At 44.0% G+C, this 14,075-nt stretch overlaps 1 protein-coding gene across 1 annotated transcript in view; it reads right to left on the reverse strand.

The window, feature by feature from the left end:
• LOC144752429 (epithelial sodium channel subunit alpha-like) overlaps positions 1-14,075 on the reverse strand; it is a 198,477-nt gene that overhangs the window by 105,875 nt on the left and 78,527 nt on the right. The window contains exons 5-6 of the mRNA XM_078640360.1: positions 13,417-13,521; positions 3,718-3,838 (exon numbers count right to left, since the gene is read on the reverse strand). Of these exons, the coding sequence (XP_078496486.1) occupies positions 3,718-3,838; positions 13,417-13,521 (226 nt within the window). The remainder of the gene's footprint in view (positions 1-3,717; positions 3,839-13,416; positions 13,522-14,075) is intronic.

Genomic DNA, 14,075 nt, shown 5'->3' on the forward strand with positions numbered 1-14,075 from the left:
GGATTTCATCTCACACTTTTGTTAGTGTTGGAACTGGCAAGTAGTTCTTTGGGTCACAGTGTTTTGAGTTCTTTTAATGTATTGTTTTTTGGTTTACTGCTCTAATTAATGTCTTGTCACCTAATAATGGTGTTGCTTTCTGACTTCAAGACCAGCATAGCGTAGGTGTTCCTCAAATGTAATGACAGGGATGAGGGACATGGGACACATGCCCTGGTTATTTACCGCTAATCTTTATTATCCTTAATCCTACTCATCCTCATCATACTTATTACGAACTGACTGCTGGCTTCCAGTTGATTTGGTAAAGTCAAGAAGCATGATGGGAAGGCTATGATCCTATAGCACCCACATGGGTGGACACCGTTTGTGCCTTCACATCCTGTTCTTTCTCGTTTCCAGAGTAATGAGTGACATAAGAAGTGACAGCTAGATTCATCAAAGAAAATTTGGCTCGCAAAGGGCCAGAATCTGAGAATCTGGCCCTTTGCGAATGCAATTTTTGCATTTGGGATTCATCATCCCAAATGCAAAAATCGCTAATTGCGAAATCGCATATTTGCGAGGAATTGCATTTAAGGAATCTCTATTTGAGATTCCTTAAATGCAATTCATCAACCATTTTCAATTTGCGAATTCGCAATTTCTGGCCGCTATTTACCACGAAGTCAGACTTCGTGGTAAATAGCGAAAACTCAGATAAATGCACTTTAGTGCATTTTTCTGAGTGGTATGTGTGCGTAACAGCTGGCTACATTTGCTTTTCAGGGGTGCCACAGGGTGTCCTTTGGACACCCCTGGCACCCTTGAAATCGCATCCTTATTTGCGATTAGCAAATTGCTAATCGCAAATAAGGAATAACTCCCCATTCATTCCTATGGGCCTTCAGGCCCATAGGAATGAATGGGGAGTTATTCCTTATTTGCGATTAGCAATTTGCTAATCGCAAATAAGGAAGATGTAGGAATCGCAATATTTTTTGCAATTCCTACATGAATCCCGTTTTGCAAGTCCTTAACAGCGATTCCTTATGAATCGCTATTAAGGACTCGCAAAACTGGATAATGATGAATCTAGCTGATAGACTTAGCATACTGAAGAATACTGCCAAGTAACCTGGCAATTTATCAACCTCAGAAGGAGGATGGGCTGAGCTCACTCTGCTGAGATTCTAAGCTGAGACTGCGAGTTGCATTCACAAGAGACTTTTGTACTGGCATGTCAAAAATATTTACACATTTCAGTATCTGGCGCAATCTAGTGGTTGGTGACAAATTGGGCACTATAAATACATAGAAAACAAGCATTTGCAATGCAATAGGTCTCGCATTAGGAAAGTTTGAGCTATTGGTATTGTAAATGGCAAAGTTTTTTTATTTATGTTTTTTTTTTAAATAGCTAAATTAATAGCTTTGTCATTTACAATGCCAATAGTTATAACTTTCGCAAATGTGATACCTATAGCATGAGAGATGGGGAGGGAGGGGGGCGGGGGGGTGGGTTATTGGGTCGAGAATTACCTAAAGGCACTTTTGAACCCCACCCTGCCCCTAAGCCCCTTTCTAAAAAAAATGGTTGTTGAGTGAGACTGGTGCCGATGTCTTGGGGTGTTTTTGCACCCCTCAATTGATATCGGCTGTTCAAAGCCTCCGGAAACGAACTGGAAAACCAATATTTACAGTGGTTCTCAGCGCGTTTTCCTTTGCTACCGTGTGATTTCGGCTCTTCACCAGTGTGTTAGGAGCGGTGGGAGTTGGCAGGTACTATTACCTTTACTACCTCATGTATTTTTGGTTGCTCACAATTTTTACTACCTCATGTATTATGTTTGCTTACAATTGTCATTATTACCTTTACTACCTCATGTATTTTTGGTTGCTCACAATTTTTAATACCTCATGTATATTGTTTGATCACAAATGTCACTATTACTTTATGTAACGTAACGTATGCCTTTGTAATGTTTCTCATTATGTTCCATTTCTGTTCCTTTTGTGAAGCGCTCTGACACCTTCGGGTAAAGTCCGCGCTATATAAAAATGCATAAATAAATAAATAAATAAAACGCTCCTCGTCACTCAGCCGGCCTGCGACCAGGAAGTCAGGCAGGCCGGCGCGACAATCGGAAACAGGAAGTAGGAGGGCGGGAGCCTACCCCGCCTCCCACGGAAGAGCTGCAATTGTTTGGAGCACCGGAGCAGGCAGGAGCCTACCCTGCGCCCCGGTGCCGAAGGAGGGAAGAAGAGTCCTGCTGCCGGGCCCTGCAGCTGAGGAGAGCCGCCGCACCAAGGAAGCCGGTGAGTGGGTTGCTGAGCTGCGAGGGCGGGGCGGCATGTGTGTGTGCGCGCGCGTGCGCGCGTGTGCAGGGGGGGGAGGGGGGCTGTGTATGTGTGTGTGCGTGCGTGCGTGTGTGTGTATGTGTCTTGGAGTGCGTGTGTGTGACTGTGGGGGAGGGGGTGTGTGTGTGAGCGAGTGTCTTTCTGTATGCGCGCGCATGTGTACGGCGCAGGACGCGACATGCGCATTCGCGCACACAAATCCAGGCAAAAGCTCGTACCACCCTCTTGTCCGTCCTTCCCCCGTAACAGATAACTATACGTCTCCAGCTGGACACATGCATCCGAAGGATGCATTACCAGCGAGACCCAAAAAGGGTTGCTGGAGCACGGGGTCTAAAAAAGATTTGATAGAATCAGATTAAGAGGAGATTATGTTTTTACCCTGCACTGATAATATCAAGAGAGGTCTGCAGCATGACTTTAAGGTCTGCCCCACTATGTCCAGGAAAGAAAGGTGTTTCCTGAAGGAAAGGGCTTGGATGATGGGAGGAGTGTACAGTTCTAAGAATAAATGTATGAGAGGGTACTACACTCATTCAAGCAGGAAGTATGCGGTTGAGAAATTGGAACAATCAAATGTTATAAATAACCAGGAACACATTCTATTGTATATGAAGTTTAAGTACCGTCAGAGAGACAAGCGTACAGATGAAACACCTGCAAGAAGTTCACTATACAATGATGTGGCTGTAAACGAGCACAAGGCATCTGAATGGTGAGTAGCTCTCAGAGGAAGATGAAAGCGAGGACCACCACAGGAAATGGGAGTGGGGTGGCTTTACTACATCGCCCCCAGGATGTTAACTTTCTCACTGTCCCTCTGTTCTAAGATGTGCGGCACACCGTTTTTTTTTGCCTGTGCAAATTTCGGCAGGTATAACCTTGTGGAATTTGCAGGGGGAGAACTGGTTGCAAAGGTGGAAAATAACAAACAAACGGTCTTCCAATGTTTATTCAAGTTAAGGTTTAACAATCCACAGATAACAGCAGCTTTAAAGAAGTAATATATATATTTTTTGTTATGTGCTATTTCAAACAGACGAGAGCGTAGGCAGTACAGGAAGTAGAGAAAATCCACACATTGCTAATGCTAAATATATGATAATCTAAACAGAATATTTGAGAAAACTGAGAAGTCACCTAAGGAAAGACAAGCATCACATAGGTATAGTGCATGAAACCGCAGCCACTATATATTTCTGTCAGACTATTATTTCCCTTCGATATTCTGATCAAACACCTCACAGACGAGGTACCTGCAGAGATGTCTAGATTTCTCCATCGTGAAACAATGTGTTGTGAATGTCTTCCACCTCATGGCATTGTGTACAACCTGCCTCTGTGGTGAGCATGCTACAGTGTCCTGCAATGACTTACTGACTCCTGCGAGGCTGAGGTTACACTTTGGGTAGGCTGGCTCCTTGGGCGCTGCAAACTCCCAGTGGGTGCAACCGCAGTGCTCCATGATACTCGTTTGGGCACACGTCCTCTTACAGGCCTTAGGAGAAAGGAAAGCAGGTGTTAATATGGCGCGTAGAGATATCCTACATGCCAAGCCCTTTCTATAAATAGACTAGTAAGGTCAAGTACTCCACCCTTGCCCCCCCCCTCCCCAATTCTCCCCCACTGCAATTTATGCTTGGAGAATAGCATGCTAAAATTTACCAGTTGAAAATATACAACATAATGCAATACATAGGGGATTTGGTGCTGAAAACAACATAATGCAATACATAGGGGATTTGGTAAGGAAAACAATACATTCCTTATATTACAGAACAAAATTTATATTATGATGTATTTACCATATCAGTTGAATACCGCACCCCTTTGCCCACTCATATTTAAAGGTGTGCTCTATTTTCATTTTTTCGTTGTTGCAACTCCACAATGGTCAATGAAGGACTTTGCAGCTTGGCTAAGGTTGCGAGAATGCATGCTTTGCCTTTTTGTTTGAAAAACGTGAATTTGCAACATTATGAACTTCTGCCTTTTTATATCACAGAAGGTAACCCTATGGAACATGTACAGCATACATTCGCCAACATGCATAGAAAAACTCTGCAAAAGGTACACTTGTAGATTTAAAAAAAGCTGAATACATTTTTTGCTTTGACTGGGTTTAGCAAGAGTGACATTTATCTCTCAATGAGGTGAAAGTTACCAAGGAAAACTTCACACAGGTGAAAGCAAAGTAAAACTGGAAAGGTTTTCCAAATTTCACGAAGGGCAAGATTCAGGAACTTCTCAAAACATAGCCAAGCAAAAAAATAATCCTTTCAAATCCTTAGTATGTTCACAATTGGCATCTTTTACGTCTGCATGTCCCCCAAACACAGGGGCTTATTTACACGCCTCTTGCACCACAAGTGTGTCACTTTTTCCCATATGAAAAAACACACACCGGCGGCGCAAGGGGCTTGTAAAATCCCCCACAATTCCTACGGAAAGAGTCCACATTCAGTGGCGGCCTGCATGGCCAAGTGGTTAGGGAGGCGAGTGCGGGAGGGTCGCGCGGGAGGGCGTCATGATAAAAGAAAAAAAAAGAAAGACCTACCTTTCCGCCGGGTCCAGCGTCTTCACTGCTCCTGCTCTTTGGCCCCCCCACAAGACTAGGAAGCAGGCAGCCAGGCTCCTTCCCCAAAGCCAATCACAATACTGCATGCAGCGTTGTGATTGGTTGGGAGCTCCGTGACACATCGCTCAGCCAGGGGCTAGAGGGGTGTGCATGTTAATGGAGAAGGGCAAAGTGCGCATGACTGGTGTAGGCGGCCCCCGAGGGCTGACCAAACAGTCTTTGCGCACTCAGGAGTGGGCAAACCGCTCCTCCCCTGTCCAGCTCGGAGAGCAGAGCAGCCACGCCCCGCTCACCCGCAAAGCAAACGTAAAATGGTAATAACTAAAAGTTATTAGCATTTTATATTTTGGCTTCTCGCACTGTGAGAAAGCAGTGGGGCGACGCTCCTGCGCCATAGCGGAATAGCCACCCATGTCCAGATTTATTTCTTCTTAACTTTTAAGAAGCGCAAGGGAAGGGAGAGCCTATGTATTTGGAAGTACCAAAATAACTAAAAAGCTGTGGCAGCATTAAGGTTGGAGAATACAAACAAAACAATGTCAAGTTAAAGAGAACATTCTTGTTTTGAGTGAGAGCTAAAAGTATGAGAGGTAGACCTGTGTACTGAAAATAATAACACAAGATGAATTGTGGAGCTTTAAACAACTTATGTGGAGCTGATGTAACTCATAGCTAGGTGGTTTTGCCTGTATATGTTTTCTGAGGACTGGTTATTACAGCATCGTATGAGCAGAGAAAAGTACCAATGAAAAAGGCATTTAAGAAACTGAGTTGTTTAATCTGTTATCTTTTCAGTCTACACACGTTAGCAGGGCTGGTTCTAGTATTTTTGGGGCACTGGGCCGAAAGGGAATGTCACTTATATTAATTTACATAAGTGACACATTCAGGGCTCCTGAGTCTGCTTTGTGCAGACACCTCCTGGGCCACAGCTCCTCCTCTCAGCACCTTCAAGCACCCCTTTTACAGCTCATTACAGCTCATATCAGATTGAAGGTGTGAGAATTGCTGGTGGGCTGAGAGTTAAAACTGTGGGGGCGCTAAAGTGCTGGACAATGGGCGTTCCGCAGTGTCTCTGAATGGGCAGCCGGGCAGGAGGCCTAATTGCAGGACAGACCTGCAAAATGTGTCTCCTTGCAACTGGAACAAGAGGTAGTGTTCCCCTCCCCTTGGCTACCCCACACCATCCTGAGAGGCCCAGGGCAGGGACCCCTCCCATGGGTCCAATTGTAAAGAGACACCTTTCTTTCAATTGGATCGGCAGGGGTACAGGAGTGTTGCACTGGTGGGGCCCCATGCTGGTGGTCTGACTGCGAGGCCCTGGGCAGGAGCCCACGCTGCCCATGCCTTGTGCCGGCCCTGAATGTTAGGGCTTCACTTAGTCCTTGGGGACGGTCCGCTATCCCACCATCTTGCCAGAGGTCATGAATCCCAGGCCCTTGCCAGAGGACTGTCCACCACAATACGAGACCCCGCCTTCCTGGTGTTGGTCTCTCTGCTGCAAAGGGATCTGCTGTGGAGGTCATTCACTTCTCGGCAGTGATGCTTGCCTAGCAGGCATCAAGTTTGAATGACCAGTATAGCAAAACTTACAAACCAAGAGTTTGTTTTCTCTGAACAAAAAGTAAATGGCCCCAGCATGGGGGAAGGTGTTTCTCTGCACCTCACATTGTGGGCAAGGGCAGGGATGAAGGGTGACGGCTGTTTGGCCCTCAGCAGGGAAAAAGTCACTGGGACCCAGCAGAACTGTGGCAGATAGACTGCTGGGTTAGGGATTACTCTTATGGAAGCCGGCAGAACCTCCCCTGGCCGTAAGTTAGCATTTTACTCAACTATAAATAGAGCGGGGGAGCCAAGGTTTTGAAGGACAGGAGGACCACCAACCCAAGGGGTGATTGTGGCCTAACAGCTAGAGCAGGTCAACTTAGAAGCTGGGGAACCGGGTTTGAATCTCCGCAGGGAGCTTAACATTCTGTGATTCAGAGCAAATCCCTTAATCTCCCTGTGCCTTACCAATTGAATGTGTCCATCTGTAACACAACTGGTGCTCATGTCAAGCGCTCTGATACCTTTGGGTCGAGATCCTGCTATATAAAACTCCAAAAAACAAGGCGTTCCTTCCGCTCTGCCAAACCTTAAATAACTAATACCAAATGGGGCTGGCTCTAATCAGTAAGGCTGAGCCTAACAATGTAAACAACAGAGGAAAATGCCAATACTGATACTTGAATTCAACAACTAAATTACCAATGTAAAGACAACAATTCAAAACATGTATGGGCTAATGAATAGCTCTTTATTGTGAAGTATTTTCAATTATGCACCCTTTGTAATTTCAAAATACATATGAAGGGTCCTAGAAGGCATCAAGCTAAAAAAACACTGTGTTTATGGAAGCAGTGCTAAGAGCATTCTGTCACCCCACTTCCTTGTCTCTCTATCTTACTAGTCAAACTTCGACACTAAACGCACAGTTTCTCCTCTTGGTGGTTCAACAGTCCTAGGTAGATTAAAAGGTATGGATGCATCCACAGAAATCCAAGTATACCAGCAAAGGCATTTGCCGAAGGAGTCTCAGAAGTCAGACAAGTGTTCCTGTTATAATCTTTATTCTTTTACCTTGGTATGTTCTGTGCCCCTCTTCCTCTACCCGCCTCTTGGTTTCCTCCACCTGGAGCTCACCTTAGAATGTTGGCACTATTGTCAGTTGAGGAGAGTGGATGATCAATAAAGGAATGCTGTAAACTTCTCCTGTGCCTGTCATTCCTTAATTCTAACACTGGCGACGAGTCACTGTGAAGGGGCAGTGTTGGCCAACTCCCCTCTGTGTACTCTCTCCTAATGCGGACAGATTCCAGAATTGCGTGGGAAGTTCAGAAATTGAGTTCGAGATAAGAACAATGGAGGAATATGCTATGTCCCACAGGAAGTATTTTGCAGCGTAGTGGTACTACTTTTCAAAATTACGTGGTGAATCTAGTCAGAGCTGAGTTTTGTGCTAGACTAGTGTGTTCACCGGGGTAGAGCTGATGAAGTGCTAGTAGAGACTTCCTAAAAAAAATTAAAAAAATTAAATACAGAACAGCAAAGGAATTGTGTCTTCTAGATAACTTCCGTCAAGTACACCTGTTGGGCAAGTCGGAAGGTAGGTAAGTGTACTTGCTACATTGTATATTCATTCCGAATCCTCAAGTAAATTAATAAACTTTCGGCGGGTTACTTACCCTGTCAAATCCTGTGGATTTCAGCTGTGCGAGTGTTCGGCAGGTGGTTGGACTGCAGCGTGCAGCCTCCAGCCGCTGTTACCTTCCCTGAGGTGGATTTCTTGGAGCTGGAGCTGGGTCCGTGTTCATTGGGGTTTCCACAGCGAGGTACACGCTGGCGGGACATCACACCAGCCGCCGACTGGCATTTAATGAAGTGACAGCGGAAACCCTCCAGCCGCCGCTGCATTTTCTGAGGTAAAGTTCCGTAGCTCATCGGCTGGGCTGGAGCAAATTCTGAAATTTCTTCGGGATCCCTCGGCGAGAGACACCGGCGGAACATCACAGCACATGCCGACGGATCAAGATGAGGCAGCGTGATCTCCGTCACATCCAAAGGGAAGGAGCCGACTGATTTAGTCGATTCTGGGCATCCTCACTGGGAGTAGCGTCTTCTGTTGCCCTCATTAACGTGACCTTGTCAATTTCGGAGCAGGCGCCATGTGGGGGGACAGCGCTCTGTGCACCTGGGTGCTTCAATTCAGCAATTTAAACAGACAGAACCGGTTTTCCTCTGCGAATGGAGGACTCTCAATTGCCACTTCAAGGGAACAAGTCTATTAGACAAATATTGTGAGGAGTTTTTGCTTTTTTCATTGCTTATAGTATGCCTTCGTGACGAGCTGTCAGTACCATTGAATCCTATGCAGAAAGACTCTGTCTACATTTTCATTCATACTGCAGCTTTATAGGCAATATAACTTAATTATTAAGCTCTGGTTTGCATCTGATATTCTTATGCTGAAGTTATTGTAGGAGCACTATATTGTAAAGTTAATATCAGGCCCGCTCTGCCTTCTCTCCTTTTTCTCACCTACAATTTTCTAGCTGACTCTCCTGTCACCCTCTTCACTCTCCATTTTTTCCTTTTCCTACCATCATGGTGGCTGCAAGCATGAGCCAACCTCCTCCTTTCTTAAATGAAGTGGGAGTACCAGAAATAAGCTGGAAGGAGTCGGTTAAATGGTTTGAATTGTATCTGATAGCCATTGGTGGGAGCGTTTCAGTTCAGTACGCAAACAACATATTCTCCTCCACAATTTGGGTATACATAGGCATAAGATTTACAAAACTTTAACAGAACCCGAAGATGAAGGGGAAGGAGCAGGTGAGGGTTTGGACATATTTGTGATCACATTAAACAAGTTAGAGTTGCACTTTGGTGATAAAATAAATTTAGTCTTAGAGCCGCACGTGTTTTTTAGCAGGGCCCAAGGTAAACAAGAGTCAGTTACAAATTAAGTGGCCACATTGAGGGGTCTCACCCAATTGTGTGAATTTGGCAATCTCACTGATTCTTTGATATGAGATCAACTGGTTCGTTGTACCAACAATGTACGTATCTAGGAAAAGCTTTTAGCCAAGAACCCCAGTCTAAGAGAGGCGGTGGCTATCGCTAAATCAGTAGAACACACATATAAGTGCATGAGAGAAATTAAGTCAAATGCAGTAGCTAACATTCAAGAGGAGGAGGAAAGGAGTGAGGTATGTAAGCATAAGAATAGGGAAGGCGTGAACAGCAAGATTACTAATAGTGAAAGGAGTCTAAAATGTTACAGGTGTGGCAGCAGCAATCACCTAGCTAACAACGTGCATTGCCCAGCATCAGGTGTAACTTGCAAAAAGTGCAACAGAAGGGGACATTTCGCAAGAGTATGTAGAGAAGGTGACTCCCATATCAAGGAGGGGGGAAGCGTAGAAGGGTCGATGGTAAAAGAGGTAAAATGTGTACACCATTTTGATAAGAAATATGTATTACAGCTTAAAGATTGTTCTAACAGTGTCAATGTCATTTACCCAAAGTGTGATGTGATGCTGAATAACAATTGTATAGCAATGTTTGCTGATTCCTGTTCCCCCTTTACACTTTTGAACAAAAATGATTTTGTATGCTTTAAGGGATAGGTAGAGAACACATTGCAGGAGGCTGACATATCACCCACAGGGTACAACAAGGAGCCCATTCCCCTTCTAGGAATGAAGGAGATGCTCATTCAGTTCAAGGGTAGGGATACCTATGGTAAAGTATGCATTGTAGAGTCGGGGTCCAACCTGTCGGGATGGCAGCACCAAAAGGAATTAGGTATCATTTTAGATCCCAACAATAAAGAACAGGTCCTTCTTAACCCTGAGAAGCTGAATGGGGGTGACATTTGTGATGAATTTCCCAGTTTGTTCAGGGAAAATCTGGGCCTTTTGAAAGAATCCCAACACAAAATCTTCTTTTACCTTGGTATGTTCCGTTCCCCCTTCCTCTACCCGCCTCTTGGTCTCATCCACCGGGAGCTCACCTTAGAATGTTGGCACTATTGTCAGTTGAGGAGAGTGGATGACCAATAAAACAATGCTGTAAACTTCTCCTGTGCCTGTCATTCCTTACTACTAACAGTTCCCCACTTGTAAGCCCATTCTCCAGACACTTAGAGCACTTGGTACTTAGAGCACAGCAAATACAATTGAACAGTTGTTTTCTTCACAGCCACCTCCTCCTGGACATGCAGACCAGTAAGAGAGCCCTAATTTGTGGTGTCTCACTTCTCTTCTCCTTTGGAGGTGCTTCTATTCTCTGTTTTTGAAGTGTTTCCCCTGGTAGTGTTTAGTCGTGTGTCAGTGCTTTATGCCTGACAATAGGATGGCACAAAGTCAATTCATGGCCAACATCAGAAAGATGGTTCATGGGTTATTTATCCTTTGGAGGAGCAGGCAGTAGGAAACCCAAAACGTCTGACCCACGACACAGCTGCTATTAAGGTCAAAATCACACTTGAGGTACAGTTACAAAGTATACATTCAAGGATGAAGGTGTTAGTCAAGACATCAGCTATCTGGATCTCAACTAGTTGAGGTAGCCTGGGGGAATGACAATGAAAGGAAGTTTACCCAATGAGCAATCTCCCATTTAGTTTTCTGAGGCTTGATCATTGCTTGCCATAGTTTGTGTGATGTGAGATAATCTTCTTCTGATATCCCTGAAGTTATTTAGGACCTGCATCGTTGTAATGCCCTTATTTGCAAGAGATCTCAACACATGGATACTGCACAAGTGCCCTAAACAGCATTACTTTTTTCCTGAAGGGTAGACTGGGGATGATGAGCACAGCACAGCAACATATAGGAACACCGGCATGGAGGTAGGGAAACTTGAGCCCTGAAAATAGATCCTCTACTCTTGCAAAGAGACTGTGTCACATCTGTGGTTGCTACAGTGCAACGCTGGAAGGGCAGGCACCCCGGGAGGTCCAAGACTGGAAGGTTTTTGCATAGGTGGGAATTCCAGAAAGAAATAAGAAACAACTTGACTGAACTAGACAAAGGAGATCTATTGTCTAAGAAAGGATTTTAACAGGGCTTACTGTAAGGGAAACATTAGTCAAGAAAAGAGAAACTCAGATGTGTTGTGGTGCAAAATCTTTACAGAAAAAAACTGTAACTACATTTTTCCATTTTCTTACAGGACTGAGGTACTTTGCCATGAAGGGGAAGGTAATTACCAAAAGCTTAAACTGGTGGCATATCCAGGACGTGCTTTAAGACATGATCTCTCTATGGGAATGTGGCAGCCGGTGACTCATTGTTCTTCTCCTGGTTGCATCTGGGTCTTGAGTTGCATTTGGGGATGCATCTGTCTCAGTTTTGTTGTGCTTTTATTCCTGCATTATACATATATATTAAGTTAGCTTGACAAAGGAAACCGGCTCCATTCTTTCATTTTCTTATATCACATTCTATGTTTGGAGTTGTTTTTTCCGATTGTTCTTTTATTCTTCTTTTCTCTTTTATTACATATCATTGTTTCACTATTTCTACTCGTCTGACTTATTTTTGACGCCTCTTTGTTGCTCTTCCTGCTCATGACTTTGGTCTAAGGCTCAAATTTGGAACATTGACTCTCTTAAATTAATCTTAAAACTAATCCGTGTTGCTAGAATTTCAAATAGAAATGCAGCTAAGATTCGCTCATTTGTAATGTAATGAATGCCATGGAGATGTAAGGTATTTCTGGAGCACTTGAGGAATGATGGGCTTAATGGAACGCAGGAGACCTGACGTCACTATCAGTGTGAGGGAGAGGATAGTCAAGCGAGAAGCTTTCCTGGATTTTCTTTATAGTTTTTAACCTCTTCTGTATGCTGGAGGCTGTTCTCTGTGCAGTTATTTTTCACTACTTGCATTTTTCCACAGTTACATCATTCAAACCAGTGAACTCCCTCTCATTCTGGGTAAATGTTTACAGTCTTTACAAAGCTCTGACCCTCACCCTTGATAACTCCTCTCTGCTCCTCCCCAACCACTTCTTTCAGCTGTTTTAAAGTCCTGTCAGACATAAACCTTTGTGCCCTTTGTAATCGTGCCCTTCCATTTACTAGCGCTGGAATCTAAACATTGGAATTCCCAACCTCTATTGTATTTAAACTGCACCATAAAACTCTCTCCCACTTGAAGCTTTGAGTCAAACTACATTGTTTTGTGCCTGCCATCATTTTTATTGCTAAACTATTTTTATATAGTGTTCTTTTCAGGATCTTTCTTAACCAGCGTGTCTAATAAAAATGTTTTTCATTTCATATAAAGAGTTCTGTATTCTGAAATTACTATATTTAGAAGCACAACTATTTTATCCTAATTCAACAGCCAGGGTTTTGCGGTAAAAATGTTAATAAAGAGCCCTGCTATTATTACTAATTTCAGATCACGTGTCATCGCTTTCTGATTACACATGGGGAAATACAGTATATTCTGTGAAACAATTGTTTCTTATGAGGGTGGGGCAAACAATGGCTGAGCTAAACCTCCGAGAAATACGTAATAAAAACAGGTTTAGAAATGAGCTACTCCAATCGGACATGTTGGTTGCTTAAATGAGATTTCTTAAGCATTGTGAGCTGTAAAATTCAAGGGGTTGATGACACGTCAGTTTGACATGTACATTTAGTTGAAGTCCAATGTCTGTCTGATTGTAATATATGACTATTGTTCACATAAATGTCCTTACCAGTAATGCATTCATACAAAGCTATATTCTGCAACCACCAGCTGTCACTAATCCGGGGTACCCACAGACACCATTTGGGTTGTTACTTTCAATAACCTGTCACCGCTGGTTTACAGGGCAGCCATTTTCCTTCTCCAATGCCTGACCTTGGGAAGCCATCTTTGTACCGCCCCAGTGTCCAGATGTTTTTCTCCCTCGTTTGACTTTGGTGACGTAGTCTAGAAGTGTATATACACTTTTACCTCTCGTGTGTAACCTGCGGCGTATTTGTCCCGGTAGAAATTCCTGATGTTCTCTCCGTCTGTACAATGGCTGCTGTAGGGAGACTTCAGCCTCTTGATGTGAACCTGAAAGAAATGAACATGCTGCATTGGTGTGCTGCTTCTTTTAGTGTCTTTTAGCACATTTGTATATGTGCCTCACCTTTGAGCTGGACCAGAGAAATTTACTTCATACAATCATCTCTGTGCCTACCAAAAATGAATCTGTCCTTGTGTAACGTAACTGGTGCTCATGTAAAGTGCCCCAATACCTTCGGTCCGAGTTTGTGCTATATAAAACTACAAACAAAAAAATGAAATGGAAGAGTTTGACTCCGCTGTTATGTGGAACAGTGGTGGAAAAAAGTGTCTAAAAGGAACTCATTGGTATTATTCATGAGTTTCTCGGCTTGTGGTTCCCCGGCTGCGTTTAGTGGTAGGAAAACAACAGATTTTGTTATGATCGTGGAGCCTCAGCTGATTCTCTTAATAAGGTGTGCAGTCCTCTGTCCAAGGGAAGGTGGTGCAGCTTGAAGCCAGGGCTCCTGTTGACCTGCCAGGCAGGCAGTTAATCCACCTGAATCTAACTGACAACCTTACTTTTTGAGATGTTATGAGGTATAGGTAAATGCCGCACCCAT

This window comes from Lissotriton helveticus, chromosome 5_1 (genome assembly GCF_964261635.1).
Source record: "Lissotriton helveticus chromosome 5_1, aLisHel1.1, whole genome shotgun sequence".
Classification (NCBI taxonomy): Eukaryota; Metazoa; Chordata; class Amphibia; order Caudata; family Salamandridae; genus Lissotriton; species Lissotriton helveticus.